At 52.4% G+C, this 26,498-nt stretch overlaps 1 protein-coding gene across 1 annotated transcript; it reads left to right on the top strand.

The window, feature by feature from the left end:
- On the top strand, positions 1-24,854 carry GABRP (gamma-aminobutyric acid type A receptor subunit pi). The gene is made up of 10 exons (XM_084886112.1): positions 1-151; positions 3,623-3,719; positions 4,114-4,232; positions 11,907-11,974; positions 12,844-13,061; positions 15,451-15,533; positions 19,363-19,500; positions 19,954-20,106; positions 20,614-20,801; positions 22,845-24,854. The coding sequence occupies exons 2-10, from the start codon at positions 3,667-3,669 to the stop codon at positions 23,145-23,147; spliced, it is 1,323 nt and encodes a 440-aa protein (XP_084742238.1). The 5' UTR covers positions 1-151; positions 3,623-3,666; the 3' UTR covers positions 23,148-24,854.
- The last annotated feature ends 1,644 nt before the right edge of the window (positions 24,855-26,498 follow it).

Below are 26,498 nucleotides of genomic sequence, written 5' to 3'. Positions count from 1 at the left end.
ACAGAGAGAGCCGCTCCATCAGAGAGCGTCTGTGTGTGGGCCTCCAAGAGGCCAGGGCTGAGGATGGGGAGCACCTCGGAGACCCAGAAGACCATGCCCTGCCTGAAAGCCCGGCCTGAAGGCCCAAAGGACCTGCCCTAACACAGCCTCGGTAAGGGCTGGGCCCTCTGGAGGGAGGAGAGGGGAGGAGATCCAAATACGAGCCGTGCTGGGACTGAGGGGAGGGGACAGGGCCTGGAATTTGCAGAACACCTGCCCAATATCGGGTCTCCCCGTGTCTCAAGAACTACCGGTTACCATCCCATTGTACATTGAGGACAGTTAACCCTCAGGGAGAAGTGACACCGGCTCAGAGCAGGGGCTGAGCCTAGGTCCAGCTCCTGGTCTGGCACTTGAGCTGCAGGTGCGGGGCCGGCATCACACAGGTGACCGTGTGGTTTTCTCAAGGAGGGCCCGTGGCGACAGGCCTCCCACACCCCAGCCTCACGTGGGCGTCCCTCCCACTTCCCCACAGGCTTCTGCTGTGCTGACTGAGGATGGGAACAGTGGCCGAGCAGGGAGCCGTTTGGGGTTCATAGCATTCATGGGAGGGAGATTCTGGGAATGGGAGTGAGGACCCACACACACTGGGGTGACCTCTGCTTCTCAGAGCCAGCCCAGAGGAAGGTGCCATCGGCTGCGTGGGAGCCTGGGAAGTCGTGTCTGACCCGGCTGGCCAGGTCCGTTCTGAGGTGGCGCTCCCGTCAGCTCGGCCCCGGGTGGCAGCCTGCACTGTGGTTCTCGGTCACTGTGGGATCACAGAGGTCCCCCTGGAAGACATAAGAGGGAGAGGGGAATGGAAACTAATGTGTATTGAATACTCCTCCCCGCCCCCCCCCCCCCCCATTTGTCAGATGGGAAAACCAAGGCTCTGAGAGGTTAAATGGCGCAGGTGTGATGGCTCAGCCACAGGAGGAGCTCCTTAAGCCTCTGGTCAATGGAATGAATGGGCGGAGGAAGGCACCGGAGTCACTCCCATGACCCTCTTTAACTCAGTGCTGGGACAGGATAGCCGGGGAGGGGGGCATGGACCGAAGGGAGAAGGTTGGAATGTGACCATGGATGGGTTGATAATGTTTTGTCCATAGCTGGTATTTTGATGAGTGAGAAGGAGCGGCTGAGGTAGAGAAATATGACGGAGTGCAGGGTTATCGGAGCTGACATACATGGTTTTGTAACAATAAAAATGTTTGAAAGTATTCATAACGAGGGCATGTGCTATATCAGTGTTGGGATATTGATCTCCTGAAATACCGTGTAGCCGTGACACAGAGAGGCAGGCCTCTAGGTATGGCATGGCACCGTGCGGCTGGCATTGGAAGGGCCCAGGTGTCACATGGGTCAGGGGTTAAAGTGCTGGGGTCAGCTTGCTGGGACTCAGTGGCCTCTCACCCCCCGTGCTCCCCAGGAACTGTGTGTAATCTTCTCGCAGCCTCAGCCTTTTCTCTTGAAAATGAAGAGAGTGGCAGCAGCTGCTCAAAGGATTTGTTGTGAGGATGCAAGAGGGTCTTAGCACAGGGCAAGCACTCATTAAAGTTTGTTTTAATGTTTGCTGTTATTATTAAGTGAAAAAAGTAAATAGCAAAAAAAAAAAATGCGTGTTATCACCTCTTTTATTTTTTAATTTTTTCTTTACGCAAAAATGTACGTGTATGTAAATACACAGGTGTGTGCATAGATGAAATGGCCGCCAGCTGGTTCTCTGGTTGGAGTGAGGCCAGGGAGAAGGGAGGGAGGGCCTGGCAGCGTTGAATGGATTTCAGCTTTTAGAGAAGGTTTAGGCTCACGGCAATACTGAGCCCCACAGCCCAGCCTTCCTCGCTGTCATTTGTTAAATCCATGCACACACACGGAGGCGTGGAGACTTGCACTGTTACCTTTATCATCTCTGTCTGGGTTTCGTATCTGCAATGAGCATGCATTGTTTCGTAAGTAAAATAATATTCCTTAGTGGCTGAGTTACCCCCTCTGCCCCAGAACGGCCAGATGGTAGGAAGTGGTTGGGTTCACAGAGGTCACCACCGAGGAGGGAGGGCCTGCCCTGGGCCTGTGGGGACCGGGCCTGAGCCCCGCCTCCACCCCCACTCTGCTCTGCTTACTCGACACCAGTGCTGCCTGCTCTCTCAGGGAACCTGACAGCAGCTCCAAAGGAGGCCAGGCCAGGGCCATGCCTACCTGTCAGTCCTGGCCTCGCACAGTGCTCGCCCTCACCGGCCAGTGGCCTCCGGGCATCCCGGGAGCAGGTCCGGGGGCAGCCAGTGTCCTGGCTCCACAAAGGAGGCAGCCAGCCCTGGCCTCAGAGCAGGGCGGGCATGCCTCCGAGGTATAAGAGTTGGGGCCCAGATCGCCTCATTAGCGCTAGGACTGCAATCGAGTGAGTCAGAAGTGTTCTCCTGGTGGAGGGTCTCACCTTCACTTTGTAAACAATACAACATCCTGAAGCACAACAACGTGAGGGGGTCTGTGCAGGGGGAGCTCGCCCAGCGCACCAGGCCCTGTGAGGGCCGGGAGACAGTCTGTGTGTGGGAAGCACCCCCTCATTCTCTGGCACATGGGGGGCTCTTGGGAGGTTTCATTTCCTGTGTCCGTGGCCTGCTAACAGGCCTAGACCCTCAGGTGAATAAGGGGTACCTGGCACGGTCGGTTGTGGATAGTTGGGGTGTCCTTCCCGGCAGAGTCAGGGCAGGGACCGGGTAAAGTCGGTCTCGGGTTCATGACAAGCTGGGCCGCTGCCTTTCTGGTGCCGTGAGCCACCCTCTGAGCAAGGCTCGGCCTTTCGTTGGTGGGATTTAAACTGATCCCCCTAAAGGAAGTCATCAGGGAACACAGGGACACGTGGGAAGCAGGAAGTATAACAAATGGGTGAGCCAGGCTGCTCTCCACACCTCGTGAGGAATGCTGCCCCTGGTGATGCCCGGGTGGGGCTGAGGGGGGGCGGGAGGCCGGGCTGAAGGGGGAGCGGGGAGGCCGGGCTGAAGGGGGGGCGGGGAGGCTGGGCTGAGCGGGGGCGGGGAGGCCGGGCTGGGGGGGGGCGGGGAGGCCGGGCTGGGGGGGGCGGGGAGGCCGGGCTGGGGGGGGCGGGGAGGCCGGGCTGAAGGGGGAGCGGGGAGGCCGGGCTGAGCGGGGGCGGGGAGGCCGGGCTGAAGGGGGAGCGGGGAGGCCGGGCTGAAGGGGGAGCGGGGAGGCCGGGCTGAGCGGGGGCGGGGAGGCCGGGCTGAAGGGGGAGCGGGGAGGCCGGGCTGAGAGGGGGTGGGAGGCCGGGCTGGGGGGGGGGGGAGGCCGGGCTGGGGGGGGGCGGGGAGGCCGGGCTGGGGGGGGGCGGGGAGGCCGGGCTGGGGGGGGGGGGCGGGGAGGCCGGGCTGAAGGGGGAGCGGGGAGGCCGGGCTGAGAGGGGGTGGGAGGCCGGGCTGGGGGGGGGGGGGAGGCCGGGCTGGGGGGGGGCGGGGAGGCCGGGCTGGGGGGGGGGGGCGGGGAGGCCGGGCTAAGGGGGGGCGGGGAGGCCGGGCTGAGCGGGGGTGGGAGGCTGGGCTAAGAGGGGGTGAGCCTTTTGCACTGCCTCTCACCTGCCCCCCTCTTTCCCCAGGTGATTCCTCCTTGGGCTCCTCTCTGCACAAGCGGCTCCTCACCATGAGGCAGAGCCTCCCCTTGGCTGTGCTGTGCCTGAGCCTCCTGGCCGGAAGGTGAGCTCTGCCTCCCCACAGCGGCCTTGGCCTGCACTGCTCCGTGTCTGCCCCGGGGGAGCGGGACAGCTCCCTGGCCCACAGGACCGTCTGCCATTCATTCTCCCTGGAGAACGCAGCTTCCAAAGCGGTCCTCCATGGACAGCGCCCTGGGGATTATTGGGGAGACACTGGGAGGGGCGCCAAATCACCACAGCAGGGCAAGTGGGCACTAGAATGGAGGGGGGGGGGGGGGGGGCGTGTCCAGTCGGCAGCTAAAAGGCAGAGATTTCTCTTTGGGAAAGTCGCAGCTGGTACCCGGGCCCAGACGTGTACATGCAGACACAGCTCGGGTTTGCGTACACATCATTCACGTGTGAACAGGCGTGTGCACGAGCCCTGCTTCCTTTTCCAGGATGCATGTGCAGGGGAGCCGGCTCCCCAGGGAGGTCAGCAGAAGCGACAAGCTGTCCCTGCCCGGCTTCGAGAACCTCACTGTCGGATATAATAAGTTTCTCCGGCCCAATTTTGGCGGTAAGTCATCTTTTTTGCCCAGGACATCAATCCAAAGGACGGGAGCCGAGGGGGCTCGGGAGGGCGGCTGACTGTGCGGCCTGCAGCCTGCGGAGGGCTGGCAGTGATGGATGAGCACAGCCGCAATGAGTGTCCCCGCGACCTCGGAGAACGCACTGGGTCTCCCACCTGCAGCATAAACTCTCCTCGCCAGGGAGGTCACAGAGCCGCCTGGCAGCCTCTCCCTGCCTGCCTCTGTCCCCACTTCCCGTGTCATTGTTCAAGGGACCCGGCACATCTCACCGGGACCGGCCCACCTGGTCTCCCCGCCTCCCGCCGGCCCCTCAGGGCCACCCTCCCCCCTCCACTCAGCATGAAGCCCCAGACCCTGCCCAGCCTCCATCTGCCTGCCAGTCTGAGCCCTCCCCACCCCCTGTGCCCTCCACACACGTGTGCCCCAAAGGCTCCCTGACCCCCGAGGCCTCCCTGGACTCCAGGTCTTTGCTGAAGCCATTTATCTGCCAAGAGAGGCTTCTCCCAACCCAACTCCCTGGTGAAAATGGCAGTTTTCCTCCAGGTCTCAGAGCGAAAGGCTCCTCCGCTGAGAAGCCTTCCTGGATTCGGCCAGGTGCCATCCCCTTTCTCCACGCTTTATTTTGAACGTAACTCCACATGACGGCCACTACCTGGCGATGCTGTCACTGGTTTTATATGTCTGTCTCAGCTCTGGACCGCAGCCCCCGGGCGAGTCCTGCTTTATTTTTTTTTTTTTTTTTTTCTTTGGAGTATACATATACATTTTATTTTTTTTTTTTTTATTTATTTTTTTTTTTCAAATCAATCTTTATTGTTCATATTATTACAAAGGTTCCTCATTTCTTCCCCCCTCCACCAGGTTCCCACCCCACCCTCCGCCCCCTCCCCATCCCCCATTGTCCTCATCCATAGGTGCACAGTTTATGTTCAGTCTCTTCCTCCCTCCCTTTCCCCGATAGTAAATCCCTTTTCAGATAGTAAATCTGTTACTTAGCATTATCTCATATCAATAATACCTCCACATGCCCAATGATACACTTCACACAAAAGACATTTCCAAATAGGTCAACCAGCCTCATCCAGGCCCCACCCAAGGCACTTACAGATCAACACCCCAGCGCTATACTAACTCAACACATCCAGATCTAAGCCTTCATCACTTGATTCAGCAGACCCTCAAGTTCCCGCAAAAGTTTCCAGCCATGTCTGAGAGGAAGCCGTGGGCAGGTACAGGCGAGGAGCGAGCTGTTTCGGGCCTGGCTGCTCCGGGCCTGGCCTCTGTTGCTCTGGTTCGTTCCACAACCAGCTGCTCCGGGTCTGGTCACTGCCGCTCCCGACCTAGTTGCTCTGGACTTGGCTGTTGCTGCTACAGGCCTGGCCGCACCCGACCCGGCTGCTCTGGGACCGGTTGCTCCGGTCCTGGCCGCTCCGGGCCTGGCCGCTCCCAGCCTGACAGCCGCTGCTCCGGGCCTGGCTGCTCCCAGCCTGGCAGCCATTGCTCCTGGCCTGGCCGCACCAGACCCGGCTGCTCCGGGCCTGGCCGCTCCCAGCCTGGCAGCCGCTGCTCCTGGCCTGGCCGCACCAGACCCGGCTGCTCCGGGCCTGGCCGCTCCCAGCCTGGCAGCCGCTGCTCCTGGCCTGGCCGCACCAGACCCGGCTGCTCCGGGCCTGGCCGCTCCCAGCCTGGCAGCCGCTGCTCCTGGCCTGGCCGCACCAGACCCGGCTGCTCCGGGCCTGGCCGCTCCCAGCCTGGCAGCCGCTGCTCCTGGCCTGGCCGCACCAGACCCGGCTGCTCCGGGCCTGGCCGCTCCCAGCCTGGCAGCCGCTGCTCCTGGCCTGGCTGCACCAGACCCGGCTGCTCCGGGCCTGGCCGCTCCCAGCCTGGCAGCTGCTGCTCCGGGCCTGGCCACTCCCAGCCTGGCAGCCGCTGCTCCGGGCCTGGCCGCACCAGACCCGGCTGCTCCGGGCCTGGCCGCTCCCAGCCTGGCAGCCGCTGCTCCGGGCCTGGCCGCACCAGACCCGGCTGCTCCGGGCCTGGCCGCTCCCAGCCTGGCAGCCGCTGCTCCGGGCCTGGCCGCACCAGACCCGGCTGCTCCGGGCCTGGCCGCTCCCAGCCTGGCAGCTGCTGCTCCGGGCCTGGCCGCTCCCAGCCTGGCAGCCGCTGCTCCGGGCCTGGCCGCACCAGACCCGGCTGCTCCGGGCCTGGCCGCTCCCAGCCTGGCAGCCGCTGCTCCGGGCCTGGCCGCACCAGACCCGGCTGCTCCGGGCCTGGCCGCTCCCAGCCTGGCAGCCGCTGCTCCGGGCCTGGCCACACCAGACCCGGCTGCTCCGGACCTGGCTGCTCCCAGCCTGGCAGCCGCTGCTCCAGGCCTGGCCACACCAGACCCAGCTGCTCCGGGCCTGGCCGCTCCCAGCCTGGCCGCCGCTGCTCCGGGCCTGGCCGCACCCGACCCGGCTGCTCCGAGCCTGGCCGCTCCCAGCCTGGATTCTTCGTGGTTGTCTACTGCTGTTCTGGGCCTGGCTGCTCCCAACCCGGCTGCTCTGGGCTGGGCTTCTCCGGGCCCAGCCACTCCGTGTCTGGGTGTTCCTGGACTGGCCACCCTGGGCTTGGCCGCCTCTGCCTCAGGCCTGGCTGCCACTGCCCCAGGTCTGGCTGCTCCAGTGCTGGCCGTTGATGCTCTTGTTCTGGCTGCTGCTGTTCTGGGGCCTGGCCACTGCTGCTCCGGGCCCAGCTGCCACTGCCTTGTGCCTGGCCACTCTAGGCCTGGTCGCCGCTGTTCCAACATTCTGTCCCTTTTTTCTCTTCTTCTTTTTTTCTTTTTTTAAAAAAAAACAACAAAACGCATTTATGTTGCAATGTTGGCTGGTGCGTTGAGTTCTGACTTAGTCTTTGATTTTTCAAGATCTTCTTTGTATTCTTTCTTAAGTAATTTTACTATCATTTGCTCTCACTTGATTTCTTCACATTGAGAACTTCTTTGGTTTCTTCCTCCTTGTCCTGGGAGCTCAGCAGGTTGGCCTGTGGCACCCCTTTGTTCTCCGCGGGCTCCCGCGCTGCTCCAGCCTGTTGCCGGGGTCGGCGCCGCCCAGGAAGCAGCCCCCGTCCTTGGCTCCGTTGCCAGCGCTCAGCAGTCGAAGGCTCAGGGGCACCCCCCCCACTGGGGGCCCCGTCGCCCGGCTCCTTGCTGGCGCCCAGCTGGCCGGTGTCCGGCAGGGGCTCCTGCTCCTCGTGGCGTTCCTCCAGTCTGGAGCTTTCTTTCTCCCTCCCACTAGGGGAGTCCAGGATCAGAGTCAACAGACTGTCCTCTGCGCACAGTGTGCGCGACTCCGGGGGCTCGGCCTTTCGCCGCGCTCCCAGGACTCCACCTCACAGCCCCGTCTCCCCCTGCCCGAGCCTGGGTCCCCAGGGACTGGCCCAGACCTGGAGTTCGGGGAGGTCTGGACTGAGGCTCAGAGCTGCCGCTGGAGGCTTTGTTTCTTCCGGCTAGGGTAATCCAGCATCAGAGTCAACATTCAGTCCTCTGCGCGCCATGTGCGCGCGACTCCGGGGGCCCAGCATTTCGCCGTCCCCCGGGATTGTCTCCCCCTGCCGGAGCCTGGGTCCCCAGGGTCTGGCACATAACTTGGGGCTCAGCGCTGCCGGTTCGGGGGTTCAGCCCAGGCTGGGGGTTCTATTTCCTTCCTGCTAGGGAACGCCAGGCAGCACCCAGCCCTCTCCTCCTCTCCGGCTGCGACCTCTCCGCGCGCGCGTGCGTGCGAACGCGCAGCATGTCTCCGTACCTTAGGCTTTTTTTCAGCTCCTCTGATTTTCCTTCTGGTTTTCTCCCTCCTTCCTATTGTAGAGTTTTCAGTCAGTCGACTACCTGTAGCTCTGGGCAATGTCCACTCTACATTTTAGTTGTATTCCTTTGAAATTGTTGTGAGCTGCTGCGGCTAGGTGTATACCCGAGCAGCCATCTTGGATCCTCTCGAGTCCTGCTTTATGTACCTCACTAACCCCAGCAGCAGCTCAGGACTTGACACAGAGGACGTTGTTGATATTTGTTGAAAGAATGAGGCAGCAGGGCGGTCATGAGACCCATGGCACAGCTCTGCGCGGGTCTCAGGCTCTATTTATAAACGGGACACTGACCCGAGGTGGCCTCTTGCCGCACCACGCAGAGCAGAAAGCAGTAGACAGAGCCGTGGCCTTGAATAGACCTGGGGTTGGCTCCTGGCTCTCCTGTGTGGCCAGCCTCTTCGCTTCCTGAGCCCCCGTTTTCCTTTCTGCAGCCTGGGGGCAGGCCATGCACCTGTCGGGGAGGACTGAATGAGGGGAAGGGCGTACATAGGGAGCACAGTGCCTGCCAGGCATCGGGGCGCAGTCAGTTTTAGTCCCCGTTCCTTCCCGCTCCTCCCGTCAGGCGACAGCATTCTCTGGGCGGGGCTAGGATGAGTGAAGCAGGGACTGAGAGGGGGCCAGCTGTCTAGGACATATTTGGGCAATATCTGTCAAGGCTGTAGGGTGGGGAAAGGGGGAAGCTGGAGCGTCATCAGATTGCAATGCAGGTCTGACCCCAGGGGACGGAGGGAGGGAGAAGGGAGGAGGAGGTATGTTAGCAGCAGAATTTCCAATGTGCATGGAAAGGCCAGCAGCGAGTCCATGAGCCAGAGCTCCCGTCAGAGGAGTCTCCACCCTGCGCCTCCCAGGAGGGTCCGCCTTAGTCCCTGGGGGGGCAGGGCCACGGGAAGGGTGGTCTCGGAGCCAATGCCATCATAGACTCAGAGCACAGCGGCTGGCCCTGGGTCAGTGGCACCCCCTCGGTAAGAGATCTGAGACCCACGTTCATGGCCACACAGTCAGGACCCGAGGTCCTTATGTTCAGGGACCCAGGGGCTCCAACCCCCCTTGGGTTTCCCAGGCCCAGCTGAACCCTAACAACAAGCGGGTGAATCTGACAGCCGGTTAGGTGCCCCCCTCCATGTCTCCGCCTCCCGGATCTGTCCGGCCAGGGCACTGCTCTTCCTGCTGCCGCTCACCGGCCAGCAAGAGGTCAGGTCCTCGGGGAAGGTGCCCGTTCTGAACCTTGATCACATGAGGCCCAGGTCCTCCTCGGGGGAAATGCTCAGCCATAAAGCACACCCCCAGCCCCTTCTCTGTGCCGTGGCACTTGAGCTCCTTCAGGAGCCTGCATTCCCATGGCAGCCTGAGGCCCCCGGAGGGGTGGTTGTTCTCTGTAATGTCTGTCCATCCAGGTTCTGAAATCCCCAGGTCTGTAAGACACAAGACCTGCAGGGGATTTTCCCGGAACTAAGCCAGACAGAGCGCCGGTTTGCAAGCAGGCGCCAGTGAGCACTGCCCGGGAACCGGCTCTGACCTCTTTCCTAGGAGAAAGCTGCCCTCTGGTGGCACAGCTGGCGTTGTAAGACCAGGGAAAGAAAGGGCAAGCGCTGGCCCATGGAAGCACCCCCTGAGGCCGGCCTGGACGAGGCCACCGGGAAACAAACTAGATAAGAGCCGCAGTGGGGCTGGAGTGCCCGTGTGTTTTCCCGTTTTCCAGGTGCCCCGGGGAAGCCACTCACACTGACCCACTGGCCACTGGTTTCCAAGCACTTCCCATAGATCCGTAACCTTCCCAGCCCAGCCCTGGGCGGTGGGCATGAGTAGCTCTGTTTATAGGTGAGAAACTGTATGTAGCACAGAGAGGGTTAGCAATTTGCTCAAGGTCACACAGCTATGAAGTGGCCGGCATGGGATCCAATCATTCTGAGTCCAAGTTTCTCTTCCTGGACGGATAGAAAGCTACCTGGCGTCACACTCCTTCAGCCCCTTCCAGGGTCTGTCCCCAAAGATCTCCCCTTTTCTAGCAAGTATGAAGAACAAGTATTACTAACTTCGTTATTTTTAATTGCATCGGCTCTAAAGCTCCTTTTCCAAATTCCTACCCACATTCTGTGGCTCGGGCTCCTCGGATGAATAATTTGGTCACTTTGAGGGATTCCCACTGATCAGATGTTTTTAAAGCGTCCCTGGGATTCCGCCTCTCCCCCTCCTGGTCACTGCATTGTCACAGTCCCCGAATCACCCCCGTCATTTATTGCAAGGAAATGTTAGTGCATCTACTCACCTGGTCAGTACACTTGCTCCTTTTCCAGAATTAGCTGGGATTATGGGGGGGGGAGGGGGGATGCCATTGACTGGGCACCTACGATCACGTGACAGACACCATGCTGGGAGCCTGAGCAGATAACTGTCTTTGAGCCCCATCGGCCCCCGCCCAGCTGGGCATGCATTGGAGGTACAGTCCCTCTCATCCCCACCTTATAAAGAAGCTGTCACAGGCCCCATCTCAGTCAGCCCTTTTCGTGACCCTGTGGTGTTCTTGGTGTTACCCCACTGACAGGTGAGACAAGTGCAGTTCCGGCAGATTTGGTAATGTTTCCCAGGTCACCGAGCTGAGATCAAACTCACCTCTTCTGACTCCGGGGCCTTCCTCACGCACTCCAGGCTGAGAGGAGACCCCTGGCCTGGCCTTGGGCTCAGGAGCGGGGCCTGGCCCTCTCAGGCGTTGGGCCCACGTGGGGAAGGTTCTGGGATTCTGACTAGTTCAGGGTTCAGAGGAGCAAAGGAAGGGGCAGAGGGGGAGAAGTACCATAGGTGCGTGAAAGCTCACGCAGGAGCAGTCTTGAATGCCACCTTGTGGTGGATTTACTTAGTTGAAGGGGGGAAGATACCTGTGCACCAAATCTCACTAAGCTTTCTAAGCAATTAGTCTCTTGCAAGTGCCATAGGAAAAGTCCTCCAAATACATAATACCGAGCACCACGATCGCCTTTAGAATACACACTAATGAATAGTGTGGTCTCCCTTATACGAAGCCAGCTATGTATTTGTGCATTTCTCTCATACAGAGGGAGGCACAGTCTACAGGCGTTTTCTTGTGAGAGGGGAGGGGAGGGGAAAGTTGAAATTAACTTGTATTTTATCTACTTCTAGAGCAGCCACTTTCAACCTTTTTCATCTCACGGCACCTATAAACTAATAATAAAATCCCGCGGCTCACCAAAAATATTTTTTCCCAACATAATAAAAAAAATAGGCATAATTTTTATTTGTTCACACCAGATGACTGTTGTTGTGTTGGCTGTTGTTTTGTTTTGGGAGGTTTTTTTGTGGGGTTTTTTTGTTTGTTTGTTTTGTTTTTTACAATATAAGGAAAAAGAGGTCAGTGCCCCCTAACTGAATAGTCAGGTATTGCATGTTTTAAAACTTCTTGCAGCTCTCCAGTTGAAAATCACTGTTCTAAAGCATTTCAGATTTTCCAACAGTCAAGCGTTACTATTGGAATCTTCTAATTAAAAAAATAGTCCTGGCCAGTTTGGCTCAGTGGAGAAAGAGTCAGCCTGTGGACTACAAGAGTCCCAGATTCAGTTCCAGTCAAGGGCACATATCTCGGTTACTGGGTTACTGGTCGGGGTGAGTGTGGCAGGCAACTAATGTGTCTCTCTCACATCAATGTTTCTCTCTGTCTCTCCCTCTCCCTTTCCCTCTCTCTAAAGATTGGTGGAAATATCCTCGGGGGAGGATTAAAAAACATATACACATATGCTGATGTAGTGTTAAGAAGCCTCCTGTCAGTGTGTCTAAGTAAGTCTTCCTGGTTTTCTCTCCAATCTTAGGAGAGCCCGTTCAGATCGCCCTGACCCTGGACATCGCCAGCATTTACAGTATTTCAGAGAGTAACATGGTAAGTGAAGCCCCTCCATCTGCCACCGAGGGGGTCCCCCTCTTTGTGTTTAAGGGGAGACGTGAAAACAGGACAGACTTACCTAGGTGGGTGCCGATTCTGAAATTCAGACTCTGGAAGATTCTTGTGAAACAGACCTAATAAGTATCCGGAGGAAAGTGGATTCAGAGGCCAGGAGGGGAGAATCGAGGGAGTGGAGTGGGTACATTTAGTGAGGGATAAGAAGTACATTTAGTGGCAGATAAGAATCGGGGTTCCCATTCTAGAGTTACTATCTAGAACGTGGTTCTCAACCTTCCTAATGCCGCGACCCTTTGATAAGTTCCTCATGTTGTGGTGACCCCCAACCATAAAATTGATTTTGTTGCTACTTTATAGCTATAATTTTGCTACTGATATGAATAGTAACGTATAATAAATATCTGTGTTTTCTGATGGTCTTAGGCAACCCTGCTAGCGGTTCTCAACCTGTGGGTCATGACAGGTTGAGAACCGCTGCTGTAGAGCCTAAGATCATCAGAAAACACAGATATTTATATTATGACTCATAACAGTAGCAAAATTACAGCTATGAAGTAGCAACGAAAATAATTTTATGGTTGGGGATCACCACAGCATGAGGAACTGTATCAAAGGATTGCGGCATTAGGAAGGTTGAGAACCACTGATCTAGAATAAGATGCTTCATTCTCTCACGGCTGCAGGCCACGGCCCCAAGCAAACTACTCACCAGTGTCTGCCACAGTAGACCTACGTGCTTGACCCCAGGGAAGTGGAGAGGGGAGTAAGACTTGACCCCTTCCGATTTTGGAATCTTTCTCTCACCCATTTCTACCCCCTTCTCCCCCCCCCCTTCCCCGGACCCCCAGGACTACACGGCCACCATCTACCTCAGGCAGCGCTGGACGGACCAGCGGCTGGTGTTCGAAGGCAACAAGAGCGTCACTCTGGACGCCCGCCTCGTGGAGTTCCTCTGGGTGCCGGACACATACATCGTGGAGTCCAAGAAGTCCTTCCTGCACGAGGTCACCGTGGGAAACAGGCTCATCCGCCTCTTCTCCAACGGCACAGTCCTGTACGCCCTCAGGTGAGTGGGCACCCGCCATCTTGGGCCGGAGGGGAAACCGGTGCAAGAAAGGGCACAGGCGCATCTTGAGCATCTGGGACTGGCTCTCAGACAGCCATGCCGAGGCCCCTTCCCACGCTCCTGCCCTCGTCCATCCTTGCCCCAAAGCCAGAAGGGCCTCCCTCCGCTCAGTGTGGTTCCATGGCATCTGCTGAACAGCTGCTCTGTGCCAGGCCCCAGGCTGGACTCTGAAGAGACAGAGGGAGGCAGGCATTGTCCCGACACAGGCACAGGAGCAGTGGGAGTCCAGGGTGCTGGGCCCAGGCTGGGAGGAGGTGCGGGGTTTGGGGTGATGTGAGAGGATGTGTTCACAGTACTCTGAGCCGAGTCCTAAAGAACAAAAGGAAGTTAGCAAGGGAAGGGGGTAGCGGGACAGCAAGAGCAAACAGATAGCCATACCAAGGACTTGCCTTTCAGAGGGCGCTGGGGGTAGGGATGGGGTAGCTCCAGGATGCGTCTCCACTTGTTTCAGTCGTCTTTGTACAGAGAATCCAGGTGCGAGGCCCTCTGCCACTGTGGTCATGGGCTTCCCTCTGTCCCTTCCCCAATCCCTGAGGCCAAAAGATTCTCCCAGCCAATTGCTCATGAAGCCACTAGCTGGCTAAACCGCAAAGGTGCTCTGTAGGCGAGGTAATTAATGGGGGCAGCGGGGATGGAGGGTGACTCATCACTGCTCATGCAAACCGAATACTCCCAGAGGCTGTGGGGAGAAAGGCCCGGAACCAAACGCTCCCAAATAAGAGGCTGTAGCTGTGACACCAAGACTGAACTAGCCAATAAAATGAATTTTTGGATTACTTGTCTGATTCTCCTCGGTTGCACTGACTTTTGCCAAGATCAGCCAAAACCCCAAGTCCTCTTTCAAGAGCCCTAATGAGCCCTGGCCAGGTAGCTCAGTTGGTTAGAGCATCATCCCCAATATGCCAAGGTTGCGGGTTCAATCCCCAGTCAACCAATGAATGCACAATTAAGAACAGCAAATCAATGTTTCTATCTCTCCTCCTTCCTCCGTCACTCTATAAATCAACAAGAAAGCCAGGCTGGCATGGCTCAGTGGTTGAATATAGACATATGAACCCAGAGGTTACCATTCAATTCCCAGTCAGGGCAGATGCCCAGATGGCAGGCTCAATCCCAGTGTGGGGTGTGCAGGAGGCAGCCAATCAATGATTCTCTCTCACCATTGATGTTTCTATCTCTCTCTCCCTCTTCCCTTCCTCTCTGAAATCAATAAAAATATATATTTTTTAAATCAATAAGACTTCTCCTTTGACCCCCAACTCCAACCAACACAATCAACATGAATGCCTATTGATGCCCCCTTCCCTGTGTTCCCACAGATGTGTGTGCATGTGCAAGTGTGTACCCATGTCTGTATTATAGCACATAACGCATCTGTCATGTACACAAGGCTTACACATAATGGGTGATGGCTCATAGCCTGGCTGTAGAGTCAGACAGATCTGGGGAAAATAGGTCCTGTCTGGCACCTGAGGGCAGGTGGACTCTTTGCACCTCAGTTTCCTCAGCAGCAGGAGAGAAATGATCGTCGCTCCAGCTTCACGAAGCCGCTGTAGAAATGCAGAGATGCCACTCACAAAGCGGGGAGCCCAGGGACTGGCTGGTGGCCGGTAAATTGCAGCTGTTGCTAGTCTCTCTCCCTTAATGGAGTGGGCGCCGTACGGCAATCATTTCCACTTTCCCCAGCACCCAGCACAGTGCTTAATAAATAAAGGTGGAAGGAGGAAGGTAAAGGTCTGCCCGTGGACCCTCCCCTGGGAGGACTTAGCGATGCTTCATTGCACGTCTCTGTCTGTTGGTCCTTCAGAGCCACAGTGCCTGGTGCCCTTCGAAACCTCCTTTTCCTCTGCGCGCTGATCCCTCCAGGAAGGAGGGACCTCGAGAGCCGTACGGCCTCCTGAGCGGGCTCTAGCCCCGGCTCTGCCTCCAAGAGCTGCGTGCGCCTGAGCGAGCCCTGAGTCTGTTGTCAAATGGTGGCGGTAGTGACCGGGATCCCTGGTATAGCTTCTCCCGGTTTGTCATGAAGGTGAAATTTAATAACTGAATGCAAAAGCATCTCAAGCCAATGAGTGAGTCTGTTCTGCAATGCTGTTGCAAGTTTGCCTCTGGATTGCCAACATTCCAACTTCTTCCTCCCTCTGGACCCCAGCATTCACCGCACCTCGCAGGTGTTGCTTAGCACAGAGAACAGCACGAAGGCTCCGAATGCAGGCTCCACACACTCCCTGTAGACTCAAGGCGAAAGTCTTCATGGCGCGCCCTTAGAAAGAACATATACGTCTTATAGCACCCTCATAACACTGTTTTGAGCCTGTTCTTCCTTTTCTAGGATCACGACGACTGTGGCATGTAACATGGACCTGTCTAAATACCCCATGGACACCCAGACGTGTCAGTTGCAACTGGAAAGCTGTGAGTACATGTCCCACAGGCCCCGGAGCTGGTTTGCTCAGGGACTCAGATCTGTGTGTTCACATGAGGGTGCTGCACACAGGGGCCTTTCTTTTCTTGATGTTGAATACACCAGATTTGACCCTTCTGACTGTACATCCAGAGAAACTTGGAGATTGCTCAAAGCAAATTACATATTTTGGGGAAGACCATTATGCATTGAGATAGAATGGTTCCCCCTAAGAGTGGACATGACAGCCAAGGAAACAGGGGTCGGTAGGACTAGGGAGCGGGCTCAGAATCAGCGAAGGCATGGGCGCCAGAAAGGACACAGCAGGGATTAGGAATGACAAGTATACAAAGCAACCCGGGGCATTTATCATACAACTTCCTTCAACTTCCCAAAGAAGTTGTTTGGCCTATATAAAGCTTAACAAATGTGAGCATCTATCTGCACTGCAGGCCGGGGACCTGCTCGTGATGAAGAACGAGCAACTACTCGGCGCGGGTGTGCCTCAAACGGTGTTGACGAGTAATCGCCATTGTTCCCTGGTGAACTTCTCTGAAATGCCCACCTAACCTGGGGCAGTGCTACCTCCGTGTCCTGGGAAAACAGTGCCTCAGCGAGGACTCATTAAGGCCTCAAAGGGTGGCTTGTCTGAGGAGGAAAAACCCTAGTCACACTGGAGACCAGCAGGCACTCCCTGCATGAGGGCACAAGTGGCCAGCATCTAAGAACACAGCCCTTTTTCAGAGGCAGGCATTGAATTCAAGCCTCAGACTGGCAGATCCATTACCTTATTGATCAAATGTGTGCATAGGCTTCTTGGAACAAACAGCTGTTTTTTGGGGGGCAGACTACAACGTGAGGTTATCAAGATGAGAATCCCTTTTATGCCCTCCACGGCAAAAGTAATTGCTCTCCGCTGTTTGCTCAGGGACTCAGATCTGGGTGTTCATATGAGGGTGGCTGTTCTTGACTCAGATCCCAGCAGTGAGAGTCTCCGGGAAACTTCAGCTCTCCGCTTGCCCTGCTTTCTGCGTCCCCATGAGCAGAGAGAGCTTTCTCGGAGTGGTTATTGGCAGTGTATTTGGGTACAGAAAGCTCTCCCAGGGTTTTGGCCTGAACGCCATCCCTAAAAAAGAGTTGATGCCATCCCACAAAGCCAACTGTCCACGTTGGTAGGACTCTCTTTTTTAGATCACTTTCTTTTTATTTCTTTGGGATCCTAGGCCTGTTTGGTCAACTCCCTTCAGTAAGTTTGGAGGTGTTTCCAAAGGCAAGTCCTCAGACAGTTTCTACCTGGAAATCCTCTAAGACAGTGGTCGGCAAATCATGGTTCACAAGCCACATGTGGCTCTTTGGCCCCTTGAGTGTGGCTCTTCCACAAAATGCCATGTGCAGGTATGCACGCTATTGAAACTTCGTGGCCCATGCGCAGAAGTCGGTTTTCAGCCTGGGCTAGTCTAGTTTGAAGAAGTAGCATTAGAAGAAGTTTAAGTTTAAAAAATTTGGCTCTCAAAAGAAATTCCAGACGTTGTACTGTTGACATTTGGCTCTGTTGACTAATGAGTTTGCCGACCACTGCTCTAAGAGGTCCTGACTTCTTCCTTGCCCTTGGAGGGGAGCTAGATGCTTCTAAACAGTGGAAGCCATAGCTAAGGGTCCCCAGAAGGCCAGCTCCAGCACAGGCATCCCCTTGCCAGCAGCCCAGGAGAACAGAGGCCTGGAGGAAAGACCAGAATCCCTGGGCTTTTCCCATCACTGGCTGTGTGCCTTTGGGTGAGTAGAACGGCATCTCTGGACCTCGGTCTCCTCATGAGTGAAGTGGGATAAATAATAGGATCTGACTCCCAGAGCTATTTGTTAACAGCTTAATTGGGGTAGATTTACAGACCATAGGATTCACCCATTTTAAGTGTACAATTCGAAGGTGTGTGGTAAGTTTGCCAAGTTGTGCGACCACTACAACGTTTTGTTGCGAGAACATTTCTGTCACCTACAGAGACCTCTTGTGCCCATGTACCATCACTTTCATTGCCGCCACCAGCCCCCAGGCTACCACTAACCTACTTTCCGTCTCTGAATTTGTCTGTTAGGGATATTTTACATAAATTGGATCACTGCTTTATGCGGTCTCTTGCATCTGGATCCTTTCACTTAGCATAATGTTTCTGAGGTGAATCGGTACTGCATCCCTTTTACTGCGTTATTCCTCGTTATTCCATACAACCCATACAATCCTTGGAGGCCCTCTGGCCTGTTCCACCCCCTAGCTGTGATGAGTAATGCTGCCATGGACAGTTGTGTACAGTTGTTTGTGGACATGACTTGGTTTTTCTTGGCAGATACTTAGGAGAGAATATTAGGTCAAATGGCAAAATCCATGTAATCCTATCCTATATAATATCTGATATAATGAAGAGCGAATATGCTAATTAGACCAAACAGCAGAACAACTTTGCGGACAAAGCTGGGGCTGCAAGGGCCAAGCCCCTTGCACAAATTTCATGCATCTGGCCTCTAGTATAATATACACTGAGTGGCCAGATGATGATGATCTCTGAATGCATAATTATCTGGCCACTCAGTGTATGTCCTATATAATAAAAGGCAAATATGCAAGTTGTCCCCTCGACCAGGAGTTTGCCCAGCAGGCAGGCTGGCCAACTGCTCATATCCTCTTTCCCTGGCTAGGCTGGCCAGACCCCACCCATGCATGAATTTATAGAAGATAAATAAATCCCAAATCCCAGGCCTCTTGGGATTTATTTATCTTCCATACACACACACACACACACACATACACACACATACACATACACATACACATACACATACACATACACATACACACACGCGCGCACACACACACACACACACACACACACACTGAGTGGCTAGAATATTATGCATTCAGAGATCATAATAATCTGGCCACTCAGTGCATATGTCTCAACTATGAGATCCATCGCAATCTCAGAAAGTGTAAAAAGTATAGCATAGGGAATAGTCATTAATATTGTAAAAACTACATATAGTGCTGATAAGTCATATAAATAGCTAACCACTATGCCATACACCGGAAACTAATATGCCACTGAATGTCAACTGTAATTGGAATTTTTTTAATTAATCTGAAAAAAATATGAAGAAAAATAAAAATATCTACCATGCAAGTTTGTCAGAACATAAATGTTTAACAAAAGGCAGCTGTTACTACTATTATCAATTCAGTTAGTCAAACTGCTATGAGATTTCTCAAATGCCTGTGTTTATTGACATCAATAAAGTGGCCCGCAGCAGGGTTTTAGTGTGTTGCATTTTTTGCCCACATGGAAATAGGAACAGCCTGATTTTCAAGTCCCCAGGAATACTGTGGGCGGTGTCAGACGGTCCTGGAAGGCACTACCCCTCATAGACCTTGTGTGTTCACACGTGTCCAATAAATCCTATCTAATAAAAGCTCAGCCATTGAATGGCAGAATGACCGGAACAACCAGAACAATCGTGGCCCCTTGCCCTGGCCGGCCCTGCCCAGATCGGCCCTCATTAGAGTGGCCAACAGGACCCCACCAGTGCATGAAGTCATGCACTGGGCCTCTAGTATTTAAATAATGAGAGAGGTCACGTGCCTGGATCTGCACTTAGCACTGACCCGCATAGGGTGCTCATAGGTCATCCCATCCCGAGTAGACACTGCAGTTTCAGGTGAGAAACCAGGCCGCATGTACTCAGACTCATCCTTGGACTCGGCCCCATCCAGATGAGCGCCTGTGGTCTCCATAGCGTAGCATTGCCCAGTCCGGTCGCCACCTTCCCGCACTGACGGGCTCTGCTCCTCGCCAGGGGGCTACGACGGCAGCGACGTGGAGTTCCGCTGGCTGCGCGGGAACGACTCGGTGCGGGGCCTGGAGAACCTGCGGCTGGCGCAGTACACCATCCAGCGCTACTTCACCCTGGTCACCAGGTCGCAGCAGGAGACTGGTAACTCGTGGGGCCAACTGAGCAAAAGCAACATAGCTGAGTCCAAAATGTGACCCCTTCTCCACTCGGTCCTCTCAGGGCCCTGGAGCCCCTCTGCAGGGTGACGGGGCCGTGGGGCTTGGAGTTGACACTTTTACCTGCGCCACACCCAGTCCCGCACGGCCCCCCAGGGGCTTCCAGTCTGGCGAGGTGGGTGACTAGGACACCAGCAGTTATGTGCTGCGGGGATAATCGGTCGGAGAAAGGCACAGGAAGAGGGTCGTGGTGGGGTGGGGGGACCAGCACCCGTATAAATCCAGCATTTCCTTTCGTGAACTCGATGACAGCTTCTGACTCTCTAGGTGTGGCGGGTGACCGAGGGCTGACTGTACAGGCAGCGAAGTTCAATGTCCCGCGGGGAAGCCGCTGCCCTGAGAGCAGACATGAGCCCCTCCCCCTTGCTTTCCCTCTCAGGCAATTACACGCGGTTGGTCCTGCAGTTTGAGCTCCGGAGGAATGTCCTGTACTTCATCTTGGAGACCTACGTCCCTTCCACGTTCCTCGTGGTGCTGTCCTGGGTTTCGTTTTGGATCTCCCTCGATTCCGTTCCTGCGAGAACCTGCATTGGTGAGCAGCTCCAGCCCGAGGTCTCTAAGAGCGGGGTCGCTAGGTCCTGCCCGCCTCCTTTTCTCCTGCCACTGCTTACATCGATAGTCACCAGGCAGTTCCAGGGGTTGGTTGTTTGAGGGAAATAGAAAGAAAAAGAGAGAGACTACTCTAGGAGCAGTACATTTTTAAACTTCATTTTATAGTGACAGATAAGGGAATGCTGTGATTAAAGGGTGTGTTGCCAATTATTTTGCATAATGACCAACCCCCTCCAATGAGAAGACAGAAGGTGAAACATTAAAAAAACAAAAACAAAAACAAAAACAAAAACCCTATGGCTCATATCTGTACAAAACGGACAATTCTGTCCCGTTCCAGAAGGCCACAGATTCTCCAAAATGAGCTCAATTCCATTTCTGAGTCCTGTGCCCACCTGGCCAAGTCCCGAATGGAGACGGTCTCCCTGGTAACCATGGGAGGTTCCCTGGCCACTGGCGTGGGAACATGGGCTGCCTGTCTTCCCAGGAGTGACCACCGTGTTGTCGATGACCACCCTGATGATCGGGTCCCGCACTTCCCTTCCCAACACCAACTGCTTCATCAAGGCCATCGACGTGTACCTGGGGATCTGCTTCAGCTTCGTGTTCGGCGCCCTCCTGGAGTATGCAGTCGCCCACTACAGCTCCTTACAGCAGATGGCGGCCAAAGACAGGGTGAGGATTCTGATTCGTCACTTGTGCTGTTCGGTAGAGATGACCTGGACCTGGTTACTCCCTCCCCTCCTCTCCCCCACAGCCCCAGCCCATCCCCCATAACGCACTTGGCTCCAGTGACTCTCATCTTGTTCAGGTAGGAGCTGCTGGAAGTCACAATGCCTTTTGAAAATGACTGTTCTTTTCACCAAATGCAATGAGATAGTAAAATACGCTTCACTTTCCAGCGGAAAATAACTGTTATCTCTATGCAACATAAAATCACACCTACAAGAACAAGCATGCACAAAAAAACAAACAAACAAAAAACAATATTAAACCAAATGTGATCAGCTACTTACAAGTTCCAGATTAATCTGCATTTACTACTATTTCATTCTTTGGTGCATTCTTGTTTTCTTAAATTACACAAATAATGCTTTACTGGAAAAAAAGTATGAAAAATCAAATTGTGGCAAATTTCTTGATTAACATATTTTTCTGCTAATTGGAAATGTGGCCCAGCTCTCAGAATAATAATGGCTATGATGTATGGAGCACTTACATGTGCCAGGCACAATACCAAGCCCTTTGCAAGTGTTATATCCTTTAAAATGCTCATGGCAACCCAGTCAGGCCCTTTTCATTTTGATGCTTGTGGAGTCTGATGTAGGGGACTAGAGAACACAGATAGGAAGACGTAGAGCTTGGTTGTGAACCTAATTAATTCTCCTTGGCTCCCAAGGCTGACTCTTATCTGTTATTCCCACTTGCAGTGGGCAACAAGCCATGCTCTTAATAACCAATCTCTCCAGGCCCATGGAACCCTGGGATTCTTTGGAAGTCCAAGTTGATAGGCATTGGCATATGAAAACTCATGCTAAAAAGCAAAAATAAAATAAAAAAATAAAAAATTAAGGGATAGAAATCCAAAACAGAAGAAGTGCCCCCTTTAGCAGAGTGCCAGGACTACACGGGGTCTAATGATGAGGAAAGGAGGAATCGGAGGAGCCCGAAGACCCAGGAGTCTTCCCTTGTGTTTGATATTGTGAACAATATTTCACACAGTCATGCTAGCCAATTGACAAAGGCAAATGATCATGTGTGCCAGCCACGGTAGACATAGATTTCCCTTCCTTTCTTCCTTAAGGAGACAATGGTTAATTACCACAAAAAAAAAAAATCTGAATTTGGTAGATTGCCAAAAAGGGAATTGGAGAAAGACTGAGATCCAGCATGAGGCCCCAGAAAGCCCTTGTTTTGCCATGTGTACAATAGTAACTTCACTCCAGAGTACTTGCTGTGTGCCAATCAACTCGCCAGCCTCGCATAGTCCACCCAACAACCCATCAGATGGGTACCATAATTATCCCAATTTGACTGTTAGGAACCTACCACTCAGAGACATGAGATAACCCATCTAAGACTCCACATCTAGTGATCGGCCTGGTCAAGGATCCATACTCAGTTCTCTCTGACGTCACTACGCAACTCACATCCTGTGTCACCCCAACATGTTAGCGAATGGCAATTCCCTGGGATTTTAAGGAGCATCACTATTTCTGTTTGTGGCAAGACCTCGGGACCCTGCTGATTTCTGTTATTTCTCATAATCAATTACTTCCCCCTCCCTGAGACAGAATGAAATCCCTCAAACACCTACTAAATGTTTTACATAATTTATATCACTTAATCTTCCAATCAGACTCAAGAGGTAGGTATTAATATTATCACCATTTTAAAGGGATTGTGATGACTAAAATTTCACAGGAGTGAGAGACAGAGCAGGATTTGAACCCAGGCCAGTTAACTTCAAAGCTGTGCATTTAGTATTTAGCACACAGCTCTGCATAGCTAGAGTGAACAATGGTCAGTCTTCCCATTACACAAGCTAAGGACAACAAGCAGGATAACACGACTGCTAAGTCTGGCTTACCAGCCGATCTCCGATGTACTCAATGTCACTCTTTTAAACCTAATTATGCAATACTTAGGCTTCCAAGTATATAAATATTTATTTTGCTGACTCAAGCCTTCCAGCTAACTGCATTGTCTATGAACTAGGGGGTGCCGAAGGAAGTGGAAGAAGTCAATATTACTAACATCATCAACAGCTCCATCTCCAGCTTTAAACGGAAGATCAGCTTTGCCACCATTGAAATTTCTGGTGATAATGTCGACTACAGCAACTTGACTATGAAAACCAGTGACAAGTTCAAGTTTGTCTTTCGGGATAAGATGGGAAGGATTGTTGATTATTTCACAATTCGAAACCCCAGTAACGTGGATCGATATTCCAAACTACTCTTTCCATTGGTCTTTATGCTGGCCAATGTATTTTACTGGGCATATTATATGTATTTTTAAGAGGACATCAGTGGACTTCAGTAGAAGGAAATAATGATATAAATGGTATTCTAAGCCAAGTGTGCGCCCTAACCCAATGGTGCTACAAATAACTAAAGTAACAATTTAGCATTTATTATCAAAGAATGGACTCCCCCCTCAACCATTCTTTAAGCTTGTAGACATCCCAGCATTACAGAGTCTTATAATAGAAACATCAATTCATTCCTGTTTTATCTTTACAAAAGACATCCCCATGGAGCCAAGATTACAAACAGTACTCAGGGTTGGCTGCCTGCTCAGTGGGTCCCTGGTCTGCATTTACCTCACATAAAAAATATGAGAGGGAGGCCATTCCATGTACTGAGTAACCCGCAAGTGGCAGGGGTTGTTTCTGAATTAATCATACATGCCATTTGTTAGATCTACGTAATGCTTATAAAACGCATTGTTGCCTATTTAGGGAGCAACATTTTCTAGCTTTTTGGTTTTGATTGAAATGAAATGCGGGCCTAAGTCAATTTACTGAAAGTCACTGTATTAACTCAACACCAAGGTGAGCTTTTAGCACTGTACTTAGTACCACAACAGAATTGTCCCCAAATTCCAATAAGTCCCACCGCTGAAAAGTCAGATGTAAGTGAAGAAAAATTTAGTGGATCAATAATCTCACACATAAACCCCTTGTTCCTAAGATACAGTGGCTTCCCCACATTTTGGAAGGGCTCTGGGGCTTTATTCCTCATTCGGCATGCCTTATCCCTTTATCGTTATACACACGCCAACCCTCAACATTGCTGGAGCTCTTTCCCCATATCAGGGATGGAAATGGAGGCTGTTTGGTTTTGTTGTGTTTTTTAGCTATTCTGGGAGTCTTAAGTGTGGACTGTTGCCGTGAAGACTTGCATTGTTGAGCGCATTTCTATCTGCTATGCATTCCCAGCAGCAGACTGCTGCGTCCTTCCAGGAGGAGCTTGCACCCCCAGGCTCTAATGACCAGGAACGATGTTTACTCGATAATGAACTGCATTTCCCAGAAACATGTGGGTTAGCACTAGCCAGCGTGGCCACGACCCTTTCCCGGAGCATTCTAGCTGAACTGCAAGAGCAAGAGAACATTGGTCCTGGGTCCTGAGCTTTCTGAGGAACAGTGGACCTTGTTGCAGAGCCAGTATTCAGGCTGCAGGTGAGCTGTCTTGTCCAAGTCCAGCCACCCTCATCCTAAAATAAGAAGCACAGCGTGCATCTCTTCTTGTCCATGGCCAAGTTCAGCCAACAGCATAAGAGGCAATGTGCGAGTGTGCCATGATAAAGGCTTCCCGTTCAGTCTGTCGTGCTGAAGAATCTTGCCATCTTTAGTGCTTTAGCTTCCTTTTCTAATCAATGGGCACCTTTGAGCCTCCTTTCGGAAATAAGCCATGGCTTTGGAAGCTCATCTTGCCTCTATAACCCCCAATACCACAGACTCTCATTCTTTTCCCCGCTACAATGCTTTTCTCACAATTTCGTTTCTATGGGCTTAATCGTCTGAACTTTTAACAAAATGTTTCTAATAGGCATGGGGTCACTGACATGGGTGGAATATAGTGGTATGGCTCAATTATATTTGTGATTTTTTTAAAATGTTTAAAAGGAAATATATTCTTTGAAACCCCATTTAAGCATTATATGAAGAAAACTGGAAATATGTGAAACTGTGAAATAAATATAGCACATTAGCTACCCACCAAGTCAAGTGGTCATCTGTAGATTGATCTTCATTTATTGTTAAGACCCTATTTGGAAAAGGTATACATGGTAGTACAAACTCAATGGTTCACACTCTTCTATCCTCATGTTCCTCACCCCAGATAGTACACACAGACACGCACACACAGACACACACACACAGACACACACACACACACACACACACACACACACTATCTCCTGCCAAGGAAAATAATCACTGGTGACAGACAGTCAATGTCCTTCTCGACCTCACTGCACTGTAACACTTGTCATGCAATTAGGCAACTGGACCCAGTGATATTGAAAGATCCAATTCTCAGAAATTTTACAGATTTCCTCCCAAGCCTTCTTTATTGTTTTGAAATTATCTTCTATTTTTGTTAAATAAGATTTTTATAGTTTGGGAATATACTTGGGCGGGGAGGGGGGTATATTATTGGATTTTGCATCTCTCTGAACTTGATATAGGCTGTGATATTGGAGTTCCCAGTAAAAATTCCTAATATTCTACATCTGTCCCATGTATCCTATCTACCCAGACAGTCTCAGGACTCGCTTTATTCAAAATACTTATTTCTAGGGTAAAAAATACTAAGTTAACCTCTAGATACAATGGGACTTCCCAAAATCATGAAACCAGGAAGCGTTGAGGATATTCTAAGGCATGAAACTATCATTTTTAATTACCTTGATATTGAAAATGTCAATATTCTCAATATAGAAAGTTGTATATAAGTATGAAGACTTTCAATAACAAGTCAGTGACAAGTAAATTTTAAGTGACAGGCTGGGGAAATGGAGAAATGGGCAGATCAGAAAAGAGCTAGCAATGACAGTAGACCACCAGCTGAAAATGGGTAAGTGACACAGGGGAGAACCACTGGGAGAAAAAGTATAGTGTGGGCCTTCAGTGCCAGACAAGTGAGGTGACAATCGTAGTGATGGAGAGTGTGACAACCAGGATTGAGATGTGTTCCTTCTTCAATGGTGTGCGTACTCCTATACATAAAGAGCAGTTCCTCTCGGCTGACTATCAAAATAGTCCATTTTAATCAGTCCATAATATATTTACTGCCAAATATCTTTGCTTCTGAATATACATTTTTAAAATTGAGTCTTAAAGAATAAATAAACTTAAAAATATAAAATTGAGTCTTAACAGACAGGGAGTTATACCTCAACTAGAGGCCCGATGCATGAAATTCGTGCAAGTGTAGGCCTTCACAGCCACAGTGGCTGCCTGGATCCCTCCCTCACAGCCTGGGCGGCTGCAGCCCCAGCTTCATCCGGAAGGTCATTCAGAAGGAGGTCTGGGAGGATTTCCGGTCTAATTAGCATATTACACTTTTATTATTATAGATACATAGTCAGTGTAATGTATGTGTTGTACCAAAGACCTTAAAGAACAAAAGAACATTTGAATACATGTCTCATGTTTCTGAATAATTAAAAAATATACATATATAATGCACTTCATTTTTAACAGCTTTTGTAGAAAATCTAGACATCTATGTCATATTGTAGTTTATTTGGATTGAAAAACATTGTGTCCACTTTTAACCATCATGCTTTCAAGAAGGATGTGCAAAAATGGGGACAGCTCCAAGAAAAATGACAGAAGCGATTAAAATAATGGAAAAC

Source organism: Pipistrellus hanaki (assembly GCF_964339955.1).
Source record: "Pipistrellus hanaki genome assembly, chromosome: 5".
NCBI classification, from domain to species: domain Eukaryota; kingdom Metazoa; phylum Chordata; class Mammalia; order Chiroptera; family Vespertilionidae; genus Pipistrellus; species Pipistrellus hanaki.
The sequence above is the reverse complement of the archived record's forward strand: the minus strand, read 5'-3'. Positions and strand labels throughout refer to the sequence as shown.

Bases quoted from the DNA above. Each gene is read 5' to 3' on its own strand.
- GABRP (XM_084886112.1), top strand. From the start codon at position 3,667: ATGAGGCAGAGCCTCCCCTTGGCTGTGCTGTGCCTGAGCCTCCTGGCC. The intron at 19,501-19,953 runs GTAACTCGTGGG...TTTCCCTCTCAG, and splicing joins CAGGTCGCAGCAGGAGACTG to GCAATTACACGCGGTTGGTC. The intron at 20,107-20,613 runs GTGAGCAGCTCC...CTGTCTTCCCAG, and splicing joins TCCTGCGAGAACCTGCATTG to GAGTGACCACCGTGTTGTCG.